Source organism: Haliotis rufescens, unplaced genomic scaffold (genome assembly GCF_023055435.1).
Source record: "Haliotis rufescens isolate VD_foot unplaced genomic scaffold, xgHalRufe1.0.p SCAF_7, whole genome shotgun sequence".
NCBI lineage: Eukaryota > Metazoa > Mollusca > Gastropoda > Lepetellida > Haliotidae > Haliotis > Haliotis rufescens.
The window spans coordinates 35,938,645-35,964,095 of NW_025964361.1; the positions used below are offsets into that span (position 1 = coordinate 35,938,645).

At 44.6% G+C, this 25,451-nt stretch overlaps 1 protein-coding gene and 1 pseudogene across 4 annotated transcripts in view; both read right to left on the reverse strand.

Annotated features, from left to right (window-relative positions):
* Window positions 1-3,645: 3,645 nt before the first annotated feature.
* LOC125376208 lies at window positions 3,646-4,721 on the reverse strand (annotated as a pseudogene).
* Window positions 4,722-9,069: 4,348 nt separating this feature from the next.
* The window catches only part of LOC124115027, a 36,368-nt gene continuing 19,986 nt past the window's right edge, over window positions 9,070-25,451 (reverse strand). Inside the window, exons 1-3 of one of the 4 annotated variants that reach the window (XM_046475829.1) lie at window positions 25,218-25,270; window positions 16,195-16,861; window positions 9,070-10,804 (exon numbers count right to left, since the gene is read on the reverse strand). In XM_046475829.1, the coding sequence (XP_046331785.1) occupies window positions 10,016-10,804; window positions 16,195-16,797 (1,392 nt within the window). In that variant the 5' untranslated portion in view covers window positions 16,798-16,861; window positions 25,218-25,270 and the 3' untranslated portion in view covers window positions 9,070-10,015. Of the gene's footprint in view, window positions 10,805-16,194; window positions 16,862-18,253; window positions 18,449-24,692; window positions 24,905-25,217; window positions 25,271-25,451 lie in introns of those variants that run through there. The other 3 variants (XM_046475828.2, XM_048387912.1, XM_046475830.2) reach the window with 3 other exon arrangements.

A 25,451-nucleotide genomic window follows, 5' to 3' on the forward strand; every position in this document is an offset into this window, starting at 1 on the left:
GATTGACCAATCGGAGAGCAGAACTTCTGACTCTATATGAGCCCGTAGACTGTCAGTAAAAATCCAAGATGGTTGTTACTGCCCTATTATGAGACCGTATACCGTCAGTAACAGCCATCTCTGATTTTCCAACACTCACCTCACATGTTTTACATGGAAATGCTGGTACCGAAATTCGTTATTTGACCATGTTTTGTGTTTTACTATCATTAGTTGTGATGTGCAAGGACATTAATCTGTTTTTTGGATCTGGTTCGTGACCTTATTGATAAAGATTACATACCGAACAACAAAAGTTCCTGTGATATTGAATAAGATTTAATTCAAAGTTATGTTTTTTACCAAATCTGAAACAATTTCGATTTGCAACAGATAAAAAACTCCTGTAAGTATTCAAATGGTTTAATTGGCCATACTGACTTCAGAAAATGCGTGATTTAATAAAAGAAAACAAAAAACATGAACATCAGATGTCAATTTACAAATCAATAGCGTGTGTGTCCCCTCTTGTTGCAATGCAAGCAACACATCTTCGTTTAATGGAATGGACCAAACGTCGCATAAAATCCTGTCCATATCTGCTGGAGCCATTTTCGAAGTTCCTGGAGGGTCTGTGGAACACGTGGTTGACGTCGAAAGCGCCGATCATCTCATCCCACATGTGCTCGATTGGTGAGAGATCAGAGGAGCGAGCCGACAAGGGGATGACATTCACGTTGTTTTGTTGAAGGGAATCCTGAACAAGTCGAGCAATATGAGGCCGGGCGTTGTCATGTTGAAAGGTAATGCCTTGGCCATGACGGCGCAAAAACGGTAGAACAACAGGGCCGATGATCTCGTCGCGGTAGCGCTGTCCTTTGAGATTTCCCTTTACCACTATCAAACGGGTCCTCTGTATTGCTGTAATCCCACCCCATACCATAACGCTGCCGCCCCCGAACTGATCTTCTTCCATGACACAATGATTGACGTAACGTTCACCTCGACGTCGGTACACTCGAATCCGTCCATCGCTGTGGCTGAAGTGAAAACGAGACTCGTCAGTGAATAGAACTTGTCCCCATTGCTTGACCGTCGAGCGTAGACGCCGTCTGCACGACTGTAGACATGCTTGACGGTGGTTTCCTGTCAAAATGAGACGTCTTGGGGGTCTTCTGGCGACAACCCCTGCACATCTGAGGAGACGACTTACGGTTTGTGAAGATATTCGTCGAAGGCCAGGGATCCTTCTTGCAGTCACTGTTGCTGGCTGGAATCGATTTCGTAGGTGTGTTGTTCGAATCCAGTTGTCTTGTCGATTATTGGTTGCGCGTGGCCTGCCCCTCCGAGGATGGTCTCTAACTGCATTCGTATATTGCCAACGTTGCCATAAACACCAAATGGTGTTAAATTGTCTTGTAACATCACGTTGACTCGATCCTGCTTCAAGCATACCAATGGCTCGCAGACGCTCATCTTCGGACAGGCGTGGCATTTCCTAATGTTGAATAATTCCGCTAAACAATGCATATGGAATCCCGTTAACGCACATGTTTTTATACCCATTCTTGGGTAATGAAATGCAAGGGGCTTGCATAAAAGTCAACTTTTGTAAGGTATGCACGCTTTTCTGTAGCAGTTGCGTTTTTGTGAATTGATTCCATACATGTACTACTTGTTTGAAAAATACACTAAAATATTGGTGTCACGGGAATTTTTGTTGTTGAGTAAAGTTAAAGTTTTCAACAAGGTTAGGCCTCTAAGGTTTGAAGAGTGGTCTCCCTCTAACGCCTCGCCCAATATTTTTCTGCTAACCTGATATGACACCGTATACGGCAACTAAAGACACCATAACCAATATTATATGCCCGGTTTAAAACTTGAAGGCTCGTATCTTTGTTGGACGTCTCAAGGATAATCTTGCACATTGTAACCGTGTACGGTGTACAGGGTCTGTATCGTTGAAGAATCAAAGTTGTCAACAAGCAATTAGTTATCGCCGAGGAATAACTATCGCCGGTAAATAGTGATTTACTTGTGTGGCTTCTCGTGTGATTTCTTCAACTCCAAAATTACAATAAACAAGGAGAAGCATATGATCTAGTTCTACTGGACTTCTGGACAGCTGGACTTCTGGACTGCTGAACTGCTGGATTGCTTGACTACTGGACTACTGGACTTCTGGACTGCTGGCCTTCTGGACTACTGGACTGCTGGACTGCTGGACTGCCGGACTTCTGGGCTACTTGACTACTGGACTGCTGGAATACTGGCCTTCTAGACTGCTGGACTACTTGACTGCTGGATTGCTGGACTACTGGAGTGCTGGACTGCTGGACTGATGGACTGCTGCACTGCTGGACTGCCGGACTTCTGGACTACTGGACTGCTGGACTTCTGGACTTCTGGACAACTGGACTACTGGACTGCTGGACTGCTGTACTGCTGTACTGCTGGACTGCCGGACTTCTTGACTACTGGACTACTGGCCTTCTGGACTACTGGACTGCTGGACTACTGGACTGCTGGACTACTGGACTGCTGGACTGCTGGACTGCTGGACTGCTGGACTGCTGGACTGCTGGACTGCTAGACTGCTGGACTGCTGGACTGCTGGACTGCCGGACTTCTTGACTACTGGCCTTCTTGACTTCTGGACACCTGGACAGCTGGACTTCTGGACTACTGGACTGCTGGACTGCTGGACTGCTGGGCAGCTGGACTGCTGGACTGCCGGATTGCAGGACTACTCTACTACTGGACTTCTGGACTGCTGGCCTTCTGGAATACTGGCCTTCTGGACTACTGGACTACTGGACTTCTGGACTGCTGGACTGCTTGACTGCTGGACTACTGGACTACTGGGCTACTGGACAGCTGGACTTCTGGACTGCTGGACTGCTGGACTGCTGAACTGTCGGATTTCTGGACTTCAGGACTACTGGACTACAGGAATTCTGGACTGCTGGCCTTCTGGACTACTGGACTGCTGGACTGCTGGACTGCTGAACTGCTGGACTGCTGGACTGCTGAACTGCTGGACTGTCGGATTTCTGGACTTCTGGACTACTGGACTACAGGACTTCTGGACTGCTGGCCTTCTGGACTACTGGACTGCTGGACTGCTGGACAGCTGAACTGTTGGACTGCCGGATTGCTGGACTACTCTACTACTGGACTTCTGGACTTCTGGACAATTGGACTTCTGGACTGCTGGCCTTCTGGAATACTGGCCTTCTGGCCTACTGGACTACTGGACTTCTGGACTGCTGGCCTTCTGGACTACTGGACTGCTGGACTGCTGGACTGCCGGACTTCTGGGCTACTTGACTCCTGGACTGCTGGAATACTGGCCTTCTAGACTGCTGGACTACTTGACTGCTGGATTGCTGGACTACTGGAGTGCTGGACTGCTGGACTGATGGACTGCTGCACTGCTGGACTGCCGGACTTCTGGACTACTGGACTGCTGGACTTCTGGACTTCTGGACAACTGGACTACTGGACTGCTGGACTGCTGTACTGCTGTACTGCTAGACTGCCGGACTTCTTGACTACTGGACTACTGGCCTTCTGGACTACTGGACTGCTGGACTACTGGACTGCTGGACTACTGGACTGCTGGACTGCTGGACTGCTGGACTGCTGGACTGCCGGACTTCTTGACTACTGGCCTTCTTGACTTCTGGACACCTGGACAGCTGGACTTCTGGACTACTGGACTGCTGGACTGCTGGACTGCTGGGCAGCTGGACTGCTGGACTGCCGGATTGCAGGACTACTCTACTACTGGACTTCTGGACTTCTGGACTGCTGGCCTTCTGGAATACTGGCCTTCTGGACTACTGGACTACTGGACTTCTGGACTGCTGGACTGCTGGACTGCTGGACTACTGGACTACTGGGCTACTGGACAGCTGGACTTCTGGACTGCTGGACTGCTGGACTGCTGAACTGTCGGATTTCTGGACTTCAGGACTACTGGACTACAGGAATTCTGGACTGCTGGCCTTCTGGACTACTGGACTGCTGGACTGCTGGACTGCTGGACTGCTGAACTGCTGGACTGCTGGACTGCTGAACTGCTGGACTGTCGGATTTCTGGACTTCTGGACTACTGGACTACAGGACTTCTGGACTGCTGGCCTTCTGGACTACTGGACTGCTGGACTGCTGGACAGCTGAACTGTTGGACTGCCGGATTGCTGGACTACTCTACTACTGGACTTCTGGACTTCTGGACAATTGGACTTCTGGACTGCTGGCCTTCTGGAATACTGGCCTTCTGGCCTACTGGACTACTGGACTTCTGGACTGCTGGACTGCTGGACTGCTGAACTGCTGGACTACTGGACTACTGGGCTACTGGACAGCTGGACTTCTGGACTGCTGGACTGCTGGACTGCTGAACTGCTGGACTGTCGAATTTCTGGACTTCTGGACTACCGGACTACTGGACTACTGGACTGCTGGACTGCTGGACTGCTGGACTACTGGACTACTGGGCTACTGGACAGCTGGACTTCTGGACTGCTGGACTGCTGGACTGCTGAACTGCTGGACTGTCGGATTTCTGGACTACTGACCTTCTGGACTACTGGACTGCTGGACTACTGGACTACTGGACTACTGGACTACTGGACTGCTGGACTACTGGACTGCTGGACTACTGGACTGCTGGACTGCTGGACTGCTGGCCTTCTGGACTGCTGGACTGCTGGACTGCTGGACTGCTGGACTACTGGACTACTGGGCTACTGGACAGCTGGACTTCTGGACTGCTGGACTGCTGGACTGCTGAACTGTCGGATTTCTGGACTTCAGGACTACTGGACTACAGGAATTCTGGACTGCTGGCCTTCTGGACTACTGGACTGCTGGACTGCTGGACTGCTGGACTGCTGAACTGCTGGACTGCTGGACTGCTGAACTGCTGGACTGTCGGATTTCTGGACTTCTGGACTACTGGACTACAGGACTTCTGGACTGCTGGCCTTCTGGACTACTTGACTGCTGGATTGCTGGACTACTGGAGTGCTGGACTGCTGGACTGATGGACTGCTGCACTGCTGGACTGCCGGACTTCTGGACTACTGGACTGCTGGACTTCTGGACTTCTGGACTTCTGGACAACTGGACTACTGGACTGCTGGACTGCTGTACTGCTGTACTGCTAGACTGCCGGACTTCTTGACTACTGGACTACTGGCCTTCTGGACTACTGGACTGCTGGACTACTGGACTGCTGGACTACTGGACTGCTGGACTGCTGGACTGCTGGACTGCTGGACTGCTAGACTGCTGGACTGCTGGACTGCCGGACTTCTTGACTACTGGCCTTCTTGACTTCTGGACACCTGGACAGCTGGACTTCTGGACTACTGGACTGCTGGACTGCTGGACTGCTGGGCAGCTGGACTGCTGGACTGCCGGATTGCAGGACTACTCTACTACTGGACTTCTGGACTTCTTGACTACTGGCCTTCTTGACTTCTTGACACCTGGACAGCTGGACTTCTTGACTACTGGACAGCTGGACTTCTGGACTGCTGGACTGCTGGACTGCTGAACTGTCGGATTTCTGGACTTCAGGACTACTGGACTACAGGAATTCTGGACTGCTGGCCTTCTGGACTGCTGGACTGCTGGACTGCTGGACTGCTGGACTGCTGAACTGCTGGACTGCTGGACTGCTGGACTGCTGGACTGCTGAACTGCTGGACTGTCGGATTTCTGGACTTCTGGACTACTGGACTACAGGACTTCTGGACTGCTGGCCTTCTGGACTACTGGACTGCTGGACTGCTGGACAGCTGAACTGTTGGACTGCCGGATTGCTGGACTACTCTACTACTGGACTTCTGGACTTCTGGACAATTGGACTTCTGGACTGCTGGCCTTCTGGAATACTGGCCTTCTGGCCTACTGGACTACTGGACTTCTGGACTGCTGGACTGCTGGACTGCTGGACTGCTGGACTACTGGACTACTGGGCTACTGGACAGCTGGACTTCTCGACTGCTGGACTGCTGGACTGCTGAACTGCTGGACTGTCGGATTTCTGGACTACTGACCTTCTGGACTACTGGACTGCTGGACTACTGGACTACTGGACTACTGGACTACTGGACTGCTGGACTACTGGACTGCTGGACTACTGGACTGCTGGACTGCTGGACTGCTGGCCTTCTGGACTGCTGGACTGCTGGACTGCTGGACTGCCGGACTTCTGGACTACTGGACTACTGGACTTCTGGAATACTGGCCTTCTGGACTGCTGGACTACTTGACTGCTGGACTGCTGCACTACTGAAGTGCTGGACTGTTGGACTGCTGGACTGCTGCACTGCTGGACTGCCGGACTTCTGGACTACCGGACTACTGGACTACTGGACTACTGGACTTCTGGAATACTGGAATACTGGACTTCTGGACTTCTAGGCAACTGGACTTCTGGACAACTGGCCTTCTGGACTGCTGGACTGCTGGACTACTTGACTGCTGGACTGCTTGACTGCTGGACTACTGGAGTGCTGGACTGCTGGACTACTGGACTACTGGACTACTGGACTACTGGACTGCTGGACTACTGGCCTTCTGGACTACTGGACTACTGGACTACTGGACTGCTTGACTACTGGACTGCTGGACCGCTGGACTGCTGGACTGCTGGACTGCCGGACTTATTGACAACTGGACTACTGGCCTTCTGGACTTCTGGACAGCTGGACAGCTGGACTTCTGGACGGCTGGACTGCTGGACTGCCGGACTGCTGGTCTACTCTACTACTGGACTTCTCGACTTCTGGGCAATTGGACTTCTGGACTGCTGGCCTTCTGGAATACTGGCCATCTGGACTACTGGACTACTGGAGTGCTGGCTGCTGGAGTGCTGGACTGCTGTACTGCTGGACTGCCGGACTTCTGGACTACTGGACTACTGGACTTCTGGACTTCTGGACAACTGGACTTCTGGACTGCTGGCCTTCTGGAATACTGGACTACTGGACTTCTGGACTTCTGGACAACTAGACTTCTGGACAACTGGCCTTCTGGACTACTGGACTGCTGGACTACTGGACTGCTGGACTACTGGACTGCTGGACTGCTGGACTACTGGACTGCTGGACTACTGGACTGCTGGACTGCTGGACTTCTGGACTACTGGACTGCTGGACTTCTGGACTGCTGGACTGCTGGACTGCTGGACTGCTGGACTGCCGGATTTCTGGACTTCTGGACTACAGGCCTTCTGGACTACTGGACTTCCGGACTACTGGACTGCTGGACTGCTTGACTGCCGGATTTCTGGACTTCTGGACTTCTGGACTGCTGGACTACTGGACTTCTGGACTGCTGGACTTCTGGACTTCTGGACTTCTGGACTGCTGGACTGCTGGACTGCTGGACTGCTGGACAGCTGGACTTCTGGACTACTGGACTGCTGGACTACTGTAATGCTAGACTGCTGGACTGCTGGACTTATTGACTTCTGGACTGCTGGACTGCTGGACTTCTGGACAGCTGGACTGCTGGACTTCTGGACTACTGGACTGCTGGACTACTGGACTGCTGGACTACTGTAATGCTAGACTGCTGGACTGCTGGACTGCTGGACTGCTGTACTTATGGACTTCTGGACTGCTGGACTGCTGGACTGCTGGACTGCTGGACTACTGGACTGTTGGACTTCTGGACTGCTGGACTACTGTAATGCTAGACTGCTGGACTGCTGGACTGCTGGACTGCTGTACTTCTGGACTTCTGGACTGCTGGACTGCTGGACTTCTGGACTGCTGGACTGCTGTACTTATGGACTTCTGGACTGCTGGACTACTGGACTGCTGGACTACTGGACTGTTGGACTTCTGGACTGCTGGACTGCTGGACTGCTGGACTACTGGACTGCTGGACTTCATATATAACACGTGTATGAAATTTGGGGATAAGATGTTTAGGCAAGCGTGAGGCATCCCCATCCCTATTCCCACGAGCATCCCCTCCTTGCTGGTATGTGTCTTTATACATATGAATTGAGATTTCAGCTTGGATTGGCAAAATCGAAAAATGGAATTTGGCTAAGAAGTGTTTAAGCTTGATGGTGTAAGATCGTTCAAAAGCAGTCAAATAGCCAACTCCCTTTGCTGATTTACCCACCTGAATGAGGAATGAAAGAGACTAGTGACACCGCCTAATCTGTTTCATATTTAAATCTATGCACAACTATTGTGACAATAAAATATCAAAATTTGGTGTCGACATTTCACAACTCAAGAGGTACAATTTCAAAGAGCATCATAAGACCCGTTATCAAGAGTTGAATTGCTTGATCAAGGTTACATAATCTAATGCGTTAGTAAAGCTTTGAAAACGTGGAGGACATTTTTGAATTTGACACATTAGTGACCAAAATGATGTCTGATGCAATTACCTACTTTGGCTTTTACTATATGTTTTCGTGTTTGTTCGGGTGAATACGTTACTGGCCTTTGCATGTGTCTGTGATGGATGCAACCGATAATGCAGTGATTATGGAAATTGTTTTGTCGATTTCATTAGCACGAAAATAAATGAGTATGTTTAAGTCTGTGAGCATGTATATTCAACCCGTGAAGTTTACGGTTTAGCAACCCATGTTGGCATGTAAACGGCGACTATGTTTGTCGAAAGAGGCGACTAACGGGATCGGGTGGTCATGCTCGCTGACTTGGTTCCATGCATGTCACCGTATCAAAATTCCATAGATCGATCCTCATGATGTCAATCACTGGATTGTCTGGTTCAGACTCGATTATTTACAGACCGCCGTCATACAGTTGGAATATTGTTAATTGTGGCGTTTAAGAACAAACAAATTTGGAGACAGGAAAGCCTAGCTGGTTGGAACTCCCAAGTTCAGAATGGGCCCCAATAGTTACGCTTGCCGTAAGAGACGTCTAATATGGCAAATTGTGTGTCATTGTAATGCGATGGCATTACTCGTGCTTTCAGGCACTGGTTTACCTCCGTGATGGGGAAGAAATATAACTAACCGTGGCATAAAATACCATTCACAGAGCATTTCTGCAAATATAAAACACAACGCAAAACACTGCTTATATTTTTTTATTAATATAGATTACACTTCCTCATAGCTGAATTTAAATAAAGTGTAAAACTATTTGTAAAATGTCAAATAGTATATGTTTTTCGGCGTCATTGTCCATCAAGAAATTTGGAATTCGTCCTCAACATCTCACTGCTTTCACACCAGTCAAACGGTTCAAGCCTTGTGGATATACAGCTTTGCAACAATGCACGCCGTCGTCATTGGCTCTTAAAACAGCCATAAGCACACACAATCACACAAAAGCATACCCACACACAAGCATCCAATACGTGGTGCCACACTTCATTGTGGAGACTGACTGACCTGGGTCAGTAACCCAGCCAATTCTTTGGTCGCTAGGAACCGTTCTGCATATTCGTATCCTTAAGACACTTAGCGTTCGTTCGAGCGTTAAAAAAGGACCATGCCCAACGGACTGGTATCAAAAGAAATTCTGATCTTGAGACATTTACTCAGTTCTATAAGGGTAAAAAATATTTCCTGGAGTTTGTTTATACTCTCTTTGTGTTTACAAATACCTGGTTCTTAATTATTAGTGTCATCCCTGCTTGGATTTCCAATGGGCCTGCGCGCCTTGCACCCATGTCAGTCTTTTTAAAATGTTTTTTTTCCCATGTAGGTTTTAAATCAACGACTATTGATCCTAGACACAAAACATGTCATTAGAACTATCCCATGGTCCTCGATACCATACTCTCATGCTAACAAACACACTGATATAAATATAGATTGGATTTGTTGTTAAAGCCTATTGTCCTGTACTATCATTATTGACAGCGTCATCTGGTCCGAAAGAATTCTGGTGTAATGAAGGTCCCAGTGATCCTGTTCAAATGCTATATTGCACCTGTGATATTATACATTCTGTTATTATGACCGCCTAAGGCTGTCAACGGGGAGCATTATCCCGATATCTTATGGACTCTGTTAGGGTATAAGACAAATTGACAGAGTTGATTCATCAAGCTTTCCTAGGGTCTTCATGCGGTCGCTCTTGATGCCGAAGACTTTAATCAAGTTGCTGTTATCAAAATACAACCTGTTCTGGTAGAAGACAATGTTACGAGGAGATGTGCGAATTTCCACCACGGTTTCCGACTGACCTTTATCCAACTGCAGGCGTTTAATCCCGCCCCAGGAACTGTAATACAGCGCCTGATTGGTAGGGTCGAGCGATACGGCGAATATGGAGCTACTATCCTTGATGAGTTCCTCTTGTCGTCTCCCGTCATAACTTGTCTTAACTAAGAAGGAATAGTGGCATGTATAAATCACTTTGGCATCGGGGTCGACGGCCAGGGAATACATGTAGGGGCCGTATTTCTTCATGTGTTTCACTTCTCTGAGATGTCTGCCTCGCGTCGTCATCTTACTGATGGTGTAGCGGGGCGTGGACGTTGTGAAGAACAGCAGTCGTTTACAGACATCGATTGCCATCCCTTCAGAGGACAAGCGAGACAGCTTGGTAGACTTGGCAGGCGTCTTAAGACTGCTGGAGAATATCCCAGGATCTCTGGAGGTGTAGTTGGACCATATTACACTCTCTGTAGCAGGATCATAAACAACGCTGCGAACTTGACTGGTTTGCAGTGGGAATATCTGCTCGTCGTTCTTACCAAAGATGACGAATTTGGAGTCCTTGTAACTCACCGCCAGGACTCTGTGTTCGTGTTTGCCATCCGTCGTTTTGGATTGGCAGGATTTCGGATCTCTTTTCTGAAAATGAGAATGATGGAAAATAATACAAAATCATCTGGGGGTCAGAGAGTAACTGGAGCCTAGGCTCTCCTTAACTGGACACATGTGTATTGTATAAATATAAAACGTCACCAACATTTCTTTTGTACTGCCGTAGCATGATTGAAAAATGTTACTGATCTAATGGTGGAACGCCGAGAATGTATATTACCTTGAAGAACAAAAAAAACGACATACGTACACGAACTGATTATTAAGTTGTGAGCTGACTTCAATCCTACTGCTTAACTCAATGGACAGCCTAGAAGTTTTGTCAATAGAAGAACCAATACTCCGACTAATTAATGAGATTGCCTACCGATATTATGATCTCCTAATATTCCAGACTAATATTATGAATATTATGTCATTATATATTCTATCATTTCAAGATTTTACGGATATACAATGTTTTAACGATATATTCATGTGATTGGCTGCTGATATCAATATTTTTTGATAATAAGTACTAAACGTCTGAGATCTGCATCACTTCGGGCTTTCCTCCCACATTAAGCTGACACGCCGCGATACAACTGGAATAATGTTAAAAGCGGCGTTAAACCCAACGCACTCACTAACGCTAAGTAACCAAATCACGGTCTCTTGAGTCAGTGAGTGAGTGAGTTGGATTTAACGCCGCTTTTTGTTCACCATGGTGGTGAAACCTACGAGCAAAGGTGGGATGCAGACAAACCTAAAACATAATCGGGGCAAACCGGGATTCGAACCCACAATCAAAGGTATCTGGCGTGCCCAGGGGACGCAACTCTGCACAGCGAATTGAAACCCCTTGGACGACCGGACCACCCATGCCCCCTGAAATAATTAAGAACGAGCAAAACAACAATATGACATGACGCAGATATTTGTCAAGATGCTGAAACTCTATCCCAGACCCTAACTCTGAGTTCAATGTGACTAAGGGAGATAACGAGCAACATGGGTGTCTGGTTGCATTAGTGTAGATTCGAACTCCCAACTCACGTTACTGGTATATATATGCCGGCTTGAGACGATGTAGTCGAGTCATATATTAGCCAACAACCTGACAGGAATATATGTGTCACTACGATTACACTAAATGATAAGAGACAAACGTAACCCATTAGTCGAAAAACATTCAATGTTAAATTTTCACTCAAGCGGTAAAACCAAGTCAACACCTTGCTCCATCACTGATTTGCTGTCATCCATTCATGGGGCGGTCGGGTAGCTAGTGGTTAAAGCGTTGGCTCGTCACGCCGAAGACCCGGGTTCGACTCTCGACATGGGAACAATGTGTGAAGCCCATTTCTGGTGTCCCCTGCCGTGATATTGCTGGAATATTGCTAAAAGCGGCGTAAAACCATGCTCACTCACTCATCCATTCAAATAATTTTTCACCACGATTTGGCCTTTGCGCTCTGAGATTGGATTTCTGAGATTCTGAGATTTCTGTTTCTGAGATTTTGTTCTCCGACGTTCACGATTTATATTTACACAAGTCAGCATTATTTCATATTCTTTCGGTATCCTGTAAATAAATACCAGCGCGTGGTTGACAGCACAAACAACAATCGACTCAATCGGGGAACAATAACAAGCTAAACCAAACATTATAGGAAAACATACTGTCAAATCTCGCTCCAGTAACACTGGGTTATCAGATGATCGCGCTGAACCGTTACTTGATTAGAAAACAAAACAAAAAATAGTTTGTGTGTTATTGGATTTTCAGTGATATATTAACATTTTCACAACTATTACGCCCAAAGGAATCTGTTTCGGCAGATAACCGTGACTGGTTATTCTCTGGCGTTGACGTTTTACGTTAGTACAGCTATCGGTCATGCTCGAATTCCAACTTCGAACGTCTGTTTACTGATGGAATGTGGTTCTCATACAGTGCAAAGCAAATCAGCGTGACCCTTAGACAGGATTTGAAGATTGTGACATAGTTGAGGATATGAGCGGTAACCCAGCCTAAGTGCATTGCCTCCACTGGAAGTGAGGTCCGCGTTAGTTTCCCCACACACGCCGTATATATTTTGACATGTATATCTGACATGCAATTAACGATAGTTTTGTGAGAAGGTCTTGAAACTACCGTAAAGTCTAAGCCAAATGCACTTTGTCTTTAACACTGTATCCGACAAACGTAAAACGTAAATGGTGCAATGGCCACACGAAGTCACTAAAGCTGCTTGTGAACGATTAATTTGAACATATTTTAGAAAAAAGCAAACGATTTAAGGTAAGGCGAAAATCGGATCCTGGCACAGGAAGGAGACGTAACTCGGCACAGTCAGTTTCTGAGTATGACACCACTGGCTCAATGTATATGCTGAGTATGATATGTTGACATTGTGCTTTTCCACCAAAATCTTACATTAGCATATCTGACCTGATTTGGATTATTCATTCCTCAGGGGTCAGGGATGGTGGGGTAGTTTAGAGGTTAGGGCGTTGACTTCGCTCGTCACGCTGAAGGAGCGGGCTCGATTCCCGACATGGGTACAACGTGTGAAGCCTATTTCTGGTGTCCCCCACCGTGATAGTGCTGGAATATTGCTAACATCGGCGCATAACCATACTCGCGAACTTTTAGGGGGGTATATGTGTGGTAGAGTATCACATCACAAAAGTGAATGTTTTATTGTTGTTGGATATGGTGTACGAATAAATGTAGAGAAACGATGTACTGTTTGTTTTTATTTCACTAAAAAAAGAAAATATGAATAATCGATTACTATTTCAAGCATGATAACCGTGTGTTGCAAGTGTTGCTTGATGAGCATACACGACCCGTTGTACAGGGGTTCAGTGAATGTAAAGCTACCATCATCAAAGACCTACAATAATAATAATAATAATGATGATGATGATGATGATGATGATGATAATAATTACAGATTAAAAAAAATCATGCAGCAAAGAGTTTATTCTTATTATTTAGTAATATATAATAATAAGAAGAAGAATTAATAGAAATAATAATAAACAAAACCCTCTTTGCTGCATGATTTATTTTAATCTGTAAATATTATTATTATTATTATTATTATTGATGATGATGATGATGATGATAATGATGATGATGATGACGAAGATGATAATGTTTGTACTTGGATTGCGCTCCATACACAACGTACATGTTCAAAGCGCTAACAGTATTACCCAGTCAATGGATGCACTCGATTTTCATTCATAATCGAATAAAATTGAGGATGGTGGTCGGAATAATATTTTGTATCTTATTGGTGGAACTACGGAACGCCTGCTTGTGTTGCCGTAGCTGCTTGTGTATATATCAGCGAGTTTCGTATATCACATAACACATTTACAGGCTCCGTGCGGTTCGGGGATACTGACGTATTAGGCATGTGTATGCTTTGTATCGAATGGGGAAAGAAATGCGTGTGGGAGGGAAAAACGTCCCTGGTAAAGACGTAAAAACAAATAAGGAACTCTTGGAAATGTCACAGGTTGAAAAAACAAGTACAGCCAACTCCTGTCAATCGGGGCCTGTGTGTACGGACACCCGCATCGAGGACAATTAGTCAACATCGATATTTTACTATGTTCTTGATAAAATACAGTGCATAATAAGGGCTTTGTCTTGCACATTAGAACTACGATTGTTTCTTAATTTAGAGAAAATTTGCAAAACCTGTTCTGAAAATCTGGCAAAAGGTGTAACTGACGGATCGCATTTTTCTGTCCAACACATGCAGTTTGGGAATATGTACCAACATTACGTGCATCAGTATTGCTGGAATGTGCGGAAATATTGCAAGCCGTTTTCCCATTTTTTACGGAGTTACAGATATCTTCAATTGTTTTAAAGATATCGGTATTTTATTTAAAGATATCAATAATGTTTTTAAGATTTCAAAAAATAATTAAAGATATCTTAAATTCTTTTTTTTTCATATCAATAATACAATTACCGATAGCTTAAAATGTTACGGTGATATCAACAAATTAGTTTGTGATATCTCTAAATGTATTTAAGATATCATTAAACAATTACCATCCTACTGTACATAAATATATTAGAAATAAATTCAAGTTATCTTAAATTCAATTCAAGATATCTTGAAATAAGTTATACATATCTACAAATGCATTACAGATATCATTAATTCGTTTAGGATATCTTTTATTCAATTCGAGATATCTTTAATTCAATTCAAGATATCATAAATCCAATTAAAGATATCATTAATAATTTTGATGATATCGTCATATCAATTATTAATATATGTTATCTAGTTTAAGTAACATTATTAAAGTAACGTCTTTAATAATGGCAACATTTGAAGATATCAATAATTAATTATTGATATCTGTACTTAGTTTCAAGATATCAGGAATTGAATTACTGACATCATAACAAAACATGACATTTTGATATCTTTAAATCATATTTGATATCAATAATCGAATTTTAGATATCAGCAATATTTTTCAAGATATCAGTTATACGCTTCACCATATCCTTAATTCATTTCGTGATATCTTACATATTATTGCAGATATCTACAATTATCTGTATTTAAGATATCTTCAATTCCATTCACGATATCTTCAATTCAATGTGTGAAGCCCTTTTCAGGTGTCCCCCGCCCTGATATTGCTTGAATATTGCTAAAAGCGGCGTAAAACCACACTCACCCACTCATTCATAACCATTTGATCCATATACGGAAACAAAATGTGTCAAGTACCAACACAAGTACCTGAACAGAACGTACTGTGAGACGGGAACGCAAATATCGCACACAAGATTCTGCTACATTGTGTGGGTTCCTAAACGGAGCTATGTTTCGAGTTTGTTACAGAGGGTATGGCATGTGATTGCCTCTCACAGCATGAAAACTGATCCAAGGTATTGCATGATCAGGGAAACGTCGCTCACGTCGTGATATCCCAAGATGACAGTGTTTGGGAATGTACTCACTGACGTGTCACTTGTGATTGTCATCACGTTCCTGTTTTTTTTGTAAATATAAGGCGTGCCTTCAAAAGCTCCGTAACTTCTGTATAATCCTTTTGACACCATTTGCATCATGACCGCCTCCGTGGTCTAGTGGTAGAGCGTCCACTCGGAGAGCGGAAGGTCGGCGGTTCGATCCCCAGCCGCGCCATACCAAAATACGTTAAAATATGGCACGTGTTGTTACCCTGCTTGACGCTCAGCATGAAGGGGCTTAAGGTTGGCTCGTCAGCCATATTAGTGCAATAATCATGAACGCGACATTTAACCCCTTATCTCACCTCATTTTTGTCAACAAAATTAATTCTACTTTAATCCATTCGTTATATTGGAATTACTGAATCGCTGGCTGACATGAAACATGAATTACTTTAAGGCAAAAACTTACGGTCTTGCTGATGGGGCTTGTTTTCCGAAGGCCATGTTTCCCCGCTGAAGCGTCATTTGGCTCAGTTTGATTTCGAACAGTTTCAAGAAGGACAACATCTCCCGGATCTATTATTTGAAGCTCCCCTGAACTGTCGAACCCCGATGTTCTAGCAGGCTCTGTGGATCTTGGGGGCATCGTGGAATCGTGACGCTCCAGATGATCCTCGAAGTGGCGCTCCATTAGTCTCATGCGGTTACCAACGTTAGCGAGACGAGCCTTCAAACGGGTCACGACTCTTTCCAATCTCTGGACTTTGGTCTGCAAGTCTTGTGCTGGTCTGGCCTCCACAATGTTGGCCATATGCTTCTGGATAAAATCCGAAAGATTTGTATCCAGAAAGGATCTGATCATCCCCGGAAGAAGCACTCTCATTGTTCTTTTGACAGTCTTATCCCGGGCCCTTATGTGCTGAACAGAGGCTGGTCCTAACTCTATGACCTTGGTCTTCGGGGGCCTTGAGGGGGAAATGATATCGCCAGACCCATCGAATTCCAGCAAGTCCCCTTTAGCCGAAGAATACACAATACATAACACAACGGGCAACACTCGCAGCAGCTTCATCGTTAATGATTACTTACATCCTCGAACAGCTGGTACAAATCCGCCTACATGGCATCCTTGGATCCTGCAATACAAAGGCAAGAACATTACACTCAATGGCACAGAGAAGACTTGTATACAGTAATAAGTACATTCTTAAAACCTGCTGTCTCGTTCCAGGGTCACGAAAACGATGGATATTCTTTCAGTTGAGACATTTTATGTTATGGGATTGTTAGGCGCCGGATTTACGTACAGAGTTTCTAGTTACCCTCCTTACAACGCCACCTGTGTATCTATATGTCTTTGATAGCTCAAATAACGTCGACGCTCTTGTGAAACAAATAGTGTTGAAATGTTTTTACAGCTCGTTTGAGGCAGTGTTTTAAATTATGCGTTTTCTACTGGAGGCAAATAAAACTCGGAAATAGCTTAATTACGTCCACTTGACATAAAGCTGAGTGTTTTATCAGTATTGATGTGTGTAGTTGTTTTGTTAACATAGAGCCTGCATCCAGCTTTTGCAGAACTGAACAGTCGCATTCAGAAGTAACTTTAATGATGGCCATCATTCTATATGCTATGTTATGTGGTCACTCACTGTTGACAGACGGTTCACGTTGTATTGGTGCGTGGGTAGCGTCTTAAACAGTAATTCATCCATATGCTATTTAAAAAACTCAACATCAGCATGATGAGAGAGTGCGCGAGTGAACGAGTGAGTTGCGTTGAAAGCCGATTTGTAGAATATCTCACGGCTTGATAAAGGTGGAAAGCAAGACGTGATGCAGGTCTCAGACGTTTGCCACTTCGGTGAAACTCACGAGCACGGGCGTCGTGCTGACAAACCTAGAAAAAAAATTAGGGCGAATCTGGATTCAAACCCACGTAGATCCGGGTTAGAATCGCTTTTCAGCAACCCATGCTGGCCGTAAAAGGCGACTATGCTTGTCGTCAGGGGCGACTACGGGATCGGGTGGTCACACTCGCTGACTTGGTTGATGCATGTCATCGTATCCAAATTGCGTGGATCGATGCTCATGATGTCAATCACTAGATTGTCTGGTCCAGGCTCGATTATTTACAGACCGCCGTCATATAGCTGGAATATTGGTAAGTGCAGCGTTAAACAACAAACAAACAAATCGAACGAACCCACGGTCATATCTGGCACGATCAAGGGACGCAACTCTGCTCGTCGAAATGATTACACTGGTAGTATGGTGGTACAAACTCGCGTATGGTGCTTACACACCATGAAACGTATACAAGAACAAAATTGGATTAGAACCTAGCCATCAGATCACAACTGTTAAGTGACAGATGTGCAACTAATATAGGTCAAGGTCAACATGCTCCGCTATGCCATCAAACAAGACACCCATCAACCAATGGCGTGTCTGCTTCAAAGTTGGCCACCGTGATTAAGCGACAATATTGCTGAGTGCTCTGTTAATCAGCACAACATTATACTCACTGACGTCATGTGATGTGTGTTTCATCTGCAAACACCAGACTCTCAACACAGGCCTGCACATTGCACTATTTCCTCATGTTGGGAACTCCTGTCTGCTCCACAAAGTCGCTGCATGGTTGTTATCAAGAGGTGTGTGAAAAAGAGCTGAAGTGTGTCACAATCTCCAAGGGAAAGAAATATTATTATAGGACCAGTTGTCGCTGCGTTGTTGGTATGACTTACATCACGGCACAAAGCATGGCTAGACCTGGGTCACCGTCACCTGTCCTTTCAAATTAGGCTGGGACGACTGAAAAGCTGTTCTAAAGCGGCGTTAACTTACAGTCACTCAGTCTCTCAATGCTCCTGGAGACAACTTTTTGAGTGTCTTGACAAGACGTTGTTAGTGAGTAATGTCTCCAGAGGAAAACGCCTACAACTCCGGTTTTGTATAGAAAATGAATCACAGCATGGATGTTTTCATTCTATACTTCCACAACATCGGCCATAGGTTGCATACGTCACCAAGCACGAGTGGCAAATATTTCGTTACATGACAAATGAGTGTACACTCAAAGGCGAAGTCTATGCTGTATCACCTACATGTATAACTTTTAAAGCATTAATACAAACATGCAACTTAAAATCATTTAACATTTTTAAATGTTCATTTTAATTTTATTTTTCAGTTTCATGTCTTCAGGAAAACTCTAATTCTTATATATTTATTATACGATCGTGACATCTGCCCACATAAACAGCTTCAGATTTCAAGTAGTTTTAAGTTAATTAATTTTTTAGTTTTTTACGTGAAACTCCACACTCAGCAACATCCCTTTATATGGGGCGGCCTGTCAATACAATAATCGAATGGATGGTTCCACCTATTCATATTATGAGCATCAGTCCAACCCGTCGAGGTTCGATGACACCGAGCCTGATCAACCGATGTGACAAGTGGTTAAAGAGAGGTTACATGCATGTTATTTTTGCAACACGTTCTTCCTCAGCCGAGGTTTAACCAAAAAATACGTATCACAAAAAAATCGCCATTCTGAGCCTTGTACATATGAAGCGGAAGGTCGGCGGCTCGATGCCAGGCCGTATCATACCAAGACGTTAAAATATGGTACTTGTTGTTACCCTGCCTGGCGCTCGGCGTTAAGGGGACAAAACAGGGAGTGTTCGCTACGTGGTCGGTATGAGTCTGTGAAGTATCCATGTTAAACTGCGGCATTGTATATCATTGGGCTAGCACTTTAAACGGACATATACTTGCACGTTGAGACTGCAATGATATTAAACGCGATGCCTTATAATTATGAAAAAAACCTTTAATCCTTTTATTGAAAAACAAGAGCAGATTCCTCTGTATATATTATTCAATTACAATAATCAAACGTACTTTTAATCGCGAGGAAATACAGCAAGGGAAGGTGAGCTAAATATCCCCACTTGACCTCTACCTACACCTTTTACCTCATGGGAAGGTCATTTACCTTAATTCTTTCAGACAGTGCCAGTCAATGCCCCATAGCTTACAGTGTCAACACGCATTTCAAGGTTTGACTTTTAGTATGACCTTGGCCTATTGTATTATTCATAAGTATGTTAGAAAAAAACAGGCTATGAAGAAGATACACGAAATATTATACCCATGAGATCTCTCAAAACACCGCGGTTTAAGAAATATAAGGCGGTGGCTGCAAATTCAGGAAAGCCTTAAAGCAGTCCTATATCTTCAACTATGGCACTATATACCTACTGATCTATAATTCTTGAGTGAGTGAGTGAGTTGGGTTTAACGCCGCTTTTAACAGTATTCCAGTTATATTGCGGCGTGTCAGCTTAATGTGGGAGGAAAGCCCAAAGTGATGTAGGTCTCAGACGTTTACCACTTCGGTGAAACCCACGAGCACGGGTATGGTGCTGACAAACCTAGAAACATAATTGGGGCGAACCGGTATTCGAACCCACAATCATAGGTTTCTGGCGTGCCCAAGGGACGCAACTCTGCACAGCGAATCGCGGCGCCTTAGACGACTGGGCCACTCGTGCCCCCTATAATTCTCGAAGCTGTGGTATGTTCTGGTATGTTCTGGTATGTTCTGGTATCATCAACTATCAACGAACACTGTTGCCAGTGGAGCTCATGTTTGTTATATGCATAAATTACAGACCCGCGAGTCTAAAATTTCAGAACATCTATTTTTTTAAACAAATGTTAGTCCAGAAAAGGCATCCAAAAAACTCGATGGTAAGGCAAAGAGCCCTGTGAATAGATTATTAAAAACCTCTCATTTACTATTGCTTTATATCACCCATCAAAACATGCTTTAAAAAGGTCATTTTAAACAAAATATTTGTTGAACCTAAACACTATATATCAAATGCTGTATTTGAGATAACACTTAGTAAAGTGGGGCGGTCGGTAGCCTAGTGGTTAAAGCGTTCGCTCGTCACGCCGAAGACCCGGGTTCGAATCCCGACATGGGTACAATGTGTGAAGCCCATTTCTGGTGTCCCCCGCCGTGATATTGCTGGAATATTGCTAAAAGTGGCGTAAAACCAAACTCACTCACTCACTCTAAGTAAAGCACAGATTCAAGTACTTTTGAGTCCCATTCGGGATTCGAACGTACAAACACTATGGCTGTAAACCAAGTATAAAAATATATACGCCTAAAAGATAGCAACGATAAGATGAGTAATACATTTGTCTCAGTAATCTACTTAATCATAATCACCCTGTGCAGGGACGGAAAGGGGAATCGCATTACGCTAATAGTAGTGAATGAAGAAGGAGGGTACATGACCTATGGATTAGTGACGTATTTACTCCTCTGTCTGTCTGATAAAGCATGTTATCGTAGCCAGAAAACTCCAACAAACAGGTCCGGTTACACGATTCGCACTGACACGATGCACCTGCAGTGTCAAATCAGCCAAAACCAAATCCAAGTCACCCGCTTGACGTCCCTGGAGCTTGAAGCGGGTGGATGGGTATGTAGCCTGGTGGTTAAAGGGTTACGTATAGCTCTTGCATGGGACCTGTTTCAACTCGAAGTCCCTACGGTCGATTCCGTGTCATGACAAGTTTGATAGTCTATTCTCTTTGTTAGTGACCGCCTCCGTGGTCAAGTGGTAGAGCGTCCGTCCGGAGAGCGGAAGGTTCGGGGTTCGATCCCCGGCCGCGTCATACCAAAAGACGTTAAAAGATGGTACTTGTTGTTACCCTGTCTGGCGCTCGGCATTAAGGGGCTAAAACAAGGACTGGTCGGCTCGGAGTCAGTATACTGTGTCTGAGTGGGGTATTCATGTTAAACTGCGGCATGGTATCTCAGTGGGCTAGCACTATAAGTCGGCATCAGTCCGGTCTAGTACAAGCAGACACACACACACACATATGCACGTCCCTATATAAGCGCAATAATCTTGGACGCGACGTTAAACCCAATTTCACCTCACCTCACTTCTTTGTTGGTACACTATTACCTTCGTTTCATAAGCACCAGTCGTGAAATATATGCACAGTTCGTCCCGATATACTTTCTGGAAAATTACAGTTTAAATTGTTTTGCTTGTTTGTTTTGTTGTTTAACTCTGCACTAGGTAATTGTCCAGCTGTATGACGACTGCCTTTAAATAGTCAAAATTGGACTTGACAATCCAGTGTCTGATCCTGTGAGGTACGGTCCACACCGTCAGAGTCAGTGACACGCATCCAACCAAGTCACAGATCTTGACAACCGGGTCAAGTAAGCCACCTCGTAAGACAACCATAGCTTGCCTGGGACCTGGAATCCAGGGATCCCTGTGGGGAATGTTCATGTCCAAGTCTTCTATTCTGTTCCCTTCATCGGTACACTTTTAGTACAGTCCTTATATAAATTCCCGTCGTAAAATAAATGCACAGTTCCTCGACACTTGAAACAGAATCACGAAATATCGTGATGATTAATGAACAAAGACAGCTGCAAGTTTGCTTATACAGTGTGCTATATATTACGTGATATTACTTACAGCAATGACAAAAATTGGAAAGTGCGCTTTTCAAGAAATGTCTGTTTGCTCAGCGACAAACATCATCATTGAGTTATGATCACGTGGTTACAATCCTGGTAAGATTCTACTGTCGGGTGACTGCGAGAGGTTGTATTTAGCAATGACCTGGGTCCACTGCCCTTTAAAAGTAAGAGTTTCAGTGTTGAACACCTTAAAACGAAGACAATCGGTATTGTGTTTGTAAAATGTTTCACCTGATATTTTGCTATCAACATAGGAGGCATAACAATAATTATTTCTATTTCTATTACAATACAGCTTCTTTCACCTACATGATTAACGGCCCTTGAAGATCCGGGGTAGAATGGGTCTTCAGCAACCCATGCTTGCCGTAAAAGTCCACTAACGTGATCGGATCCTCATGATGTCAATCACTGGATGGTCTGGTCCAGACTCGATTATTTACAGACCGCCGTCATATAGCTGGAATATTGCTGAGTGCGGCGTTAAACAGCAAACAAACAAACATGATCAACATATCTCTCAAGGCAGCAGTGTCTGTGGATACAAAATGACGGGGCACATTCTCCCTATTAGACCGACGAGGTCAGGTGAACATGTGCTCGCAATTTTTTTCATTCATAAGGCGGAGTAAATACTGACGTATTGTCCCTAAACAAGGTCAAGCGACTAAAGCTTCTTGTTTCTATAGGTTATTCTGAGGAGACGGTGAGTTGTTAATTACACTGGTTACGGTATTAACACGGTATGAAAAGAGCTGGGAAAATAATTCATTTCCGTAGAAAATAAAATCTACTGAAATACGTGTACCCTCGATGATATACTTGATTTTATCTTATTATTAGTTTAAAAAAACAACTCCAAACTTATATTTTTTATCGAAATGGGCCGAGTCGGTTATAGTTTGCCTTTATGCGGCTCAAGACTCATGTTGACAGAACGGTATAATCAAGTATGTATTGCTGGAACAACTACCCATTCACTAGTGGGTCTTCTCGGGTCTCGGTTGATTACAAAAGTGTCTCTGTTCAATATAAAGGCCAGGGTAGCGCGCGTGCGTTTCAAACTTTCTATTTCTTTCCGCTTCATAACACTTCCTTGCATGGCTTTGATTGTTATCCTTTGTTCTAGATTCATCGACGGTCAAACCAATGCTATAAAAACACCAGTCATTCAAAAATAGTTCAGGGCTGGTCCCTGTTCCTGTCTATAGCTTAAGACGTCATCACTCTCCTCCGTTAGGGACGTCCATCCTCGCTGTGGGATGACACAATGAGGTTAACAAATCCATGGTTTAACATGGCGAGCGGCGATATTAAAGTCCCCTTTGGACAACAACTGACGACAAGAGTGCGGGATCGATTGATCCGAAACCAGACACTACGATATCGAACACAAATGGAGATTCCCAACTAGCTGCAAACTTTCATCAGGAGTACGAGTTACGGGTCAGACGGTTAGAAATGGTCAACAAGCAGCTCATCTCAATCCTCGAAGGCCACGTGTTGTGCCGCCCCATACAAATCATCAAATTGCCAACAGACGTTAAATGGTGCACACAACGTCGAGACTGGGGTAATATTGGATGGTCACGTGTCCTGTTTTCAGATGAGTCCCGATACACTTTCCTCTTCCTTGACAGACGTGTGTGGCGACGTTGAAATGAACGTCAAGCCAATGTCAATCTGAGACATGATAGATTTGGCGGTGGATCGTTTATGGTGTGGGGTGGCATCACTGTGAAAGAGAGAGCCCCACTCCATATTGTGGTCACTCGACAGTACTATCGGGGCAACATACTGACACCATTGGTTGTTCCGTTTGCAAGGCGTGTGGGTTGACGTTTTGTCTTTCAGGACGACAACGCCCGTGCTCTCCGAGCACGAATCAACTCCACCACCACAAACTCCATAGAATGCCATGGCAAGCAATGCTTTCCCCCATTGAACACGTATGGGCCATGATAGCGAGATGTGTGCGTCAACGTCACAGGCCGTCGACCACGTTAACTGAACTTGTCCAAGCCCTCCAAGAGGCGTGGGATAGACTCCTCCAATCCATTGGGAGACTCATACGCACTTTGCCCCGTCAAGGGACTGAATGTTTGACAAAATGTGGCGGTATTACGCACTACTGATCAAAAACGTCAACCTTGACATTCCCCATCTTAACTCGATCGTCCTTTAAGATCGTTGACGACATAACATCCACTGTCATACTCTACTACCGGTTGTATTGTGTACCCAATTCGTTTTATGTTATCATACAACATTGACTAGAAACTAATATTTCTTACAACTTTGGAAACTGAACTTATTTCCGAGTAACCTACTTTTTTAAGAGCATATTACAAAGGGATAAAACTCCGTATCATGCTTCGTAGATATAGACATTTGTGATGTATATTAGACGCAGTGTTGAAGCTCCCACTTACCTGCTGGTGCAAAAACCTTGTCTACATTTTACAGCCACTTCAAACACCTCCGGCCATGGTTACCACAAGTAGGTGTCGACGGGACATATTTACTGGGGGTACAGGTATCTACAGAGCGGTAAAAGGTACTCTTAATCTGATTCAGTATCAGCGTGATACTGATACCCCGACAGTGAACGGGCAACTGCGTGATACAGTTTCCTGTTATCACTGGCTGTTATCAACTCCATGTGTATCATAAATACGAATGACGTCATGGAAAGTAGTTAACCTACGAACCATGAACACGTACATCAGACTTAACTGACGGGACACCGCGGCTGTGTAATTCGATACGCGAGGAATGCGTTTATATCCATGGAGTCACTCCATGCGGAATGTCCACACTTATCAGCAGTGACTCATCAAACAAAGTTTGTTCGTGATCAATATAATGTGTGAATTTGTTCAACAAATAACGACAACCCTAGGCGCCAAAAACTTAACGACAACCCAGCAAGCCAAACAGATTAAGTCACACTCTACCTGAGTTTTCCCAGTGCAGTCGGCGACGCAATAATTGCTCAAGGGAAGTAACTCTTACTCTGATAAATTTCGAGGATGAGTCATTAATCCAACCATATAAAATCCAAAATTGGGGATCGAACCAATATTGTATAAAATATACAAAAATAACTAATACGGAATACATTACTTTGCGTTTATATATATATTAAAAATATATATAAAAAATATATTCAAAATATGAATATACTGAGG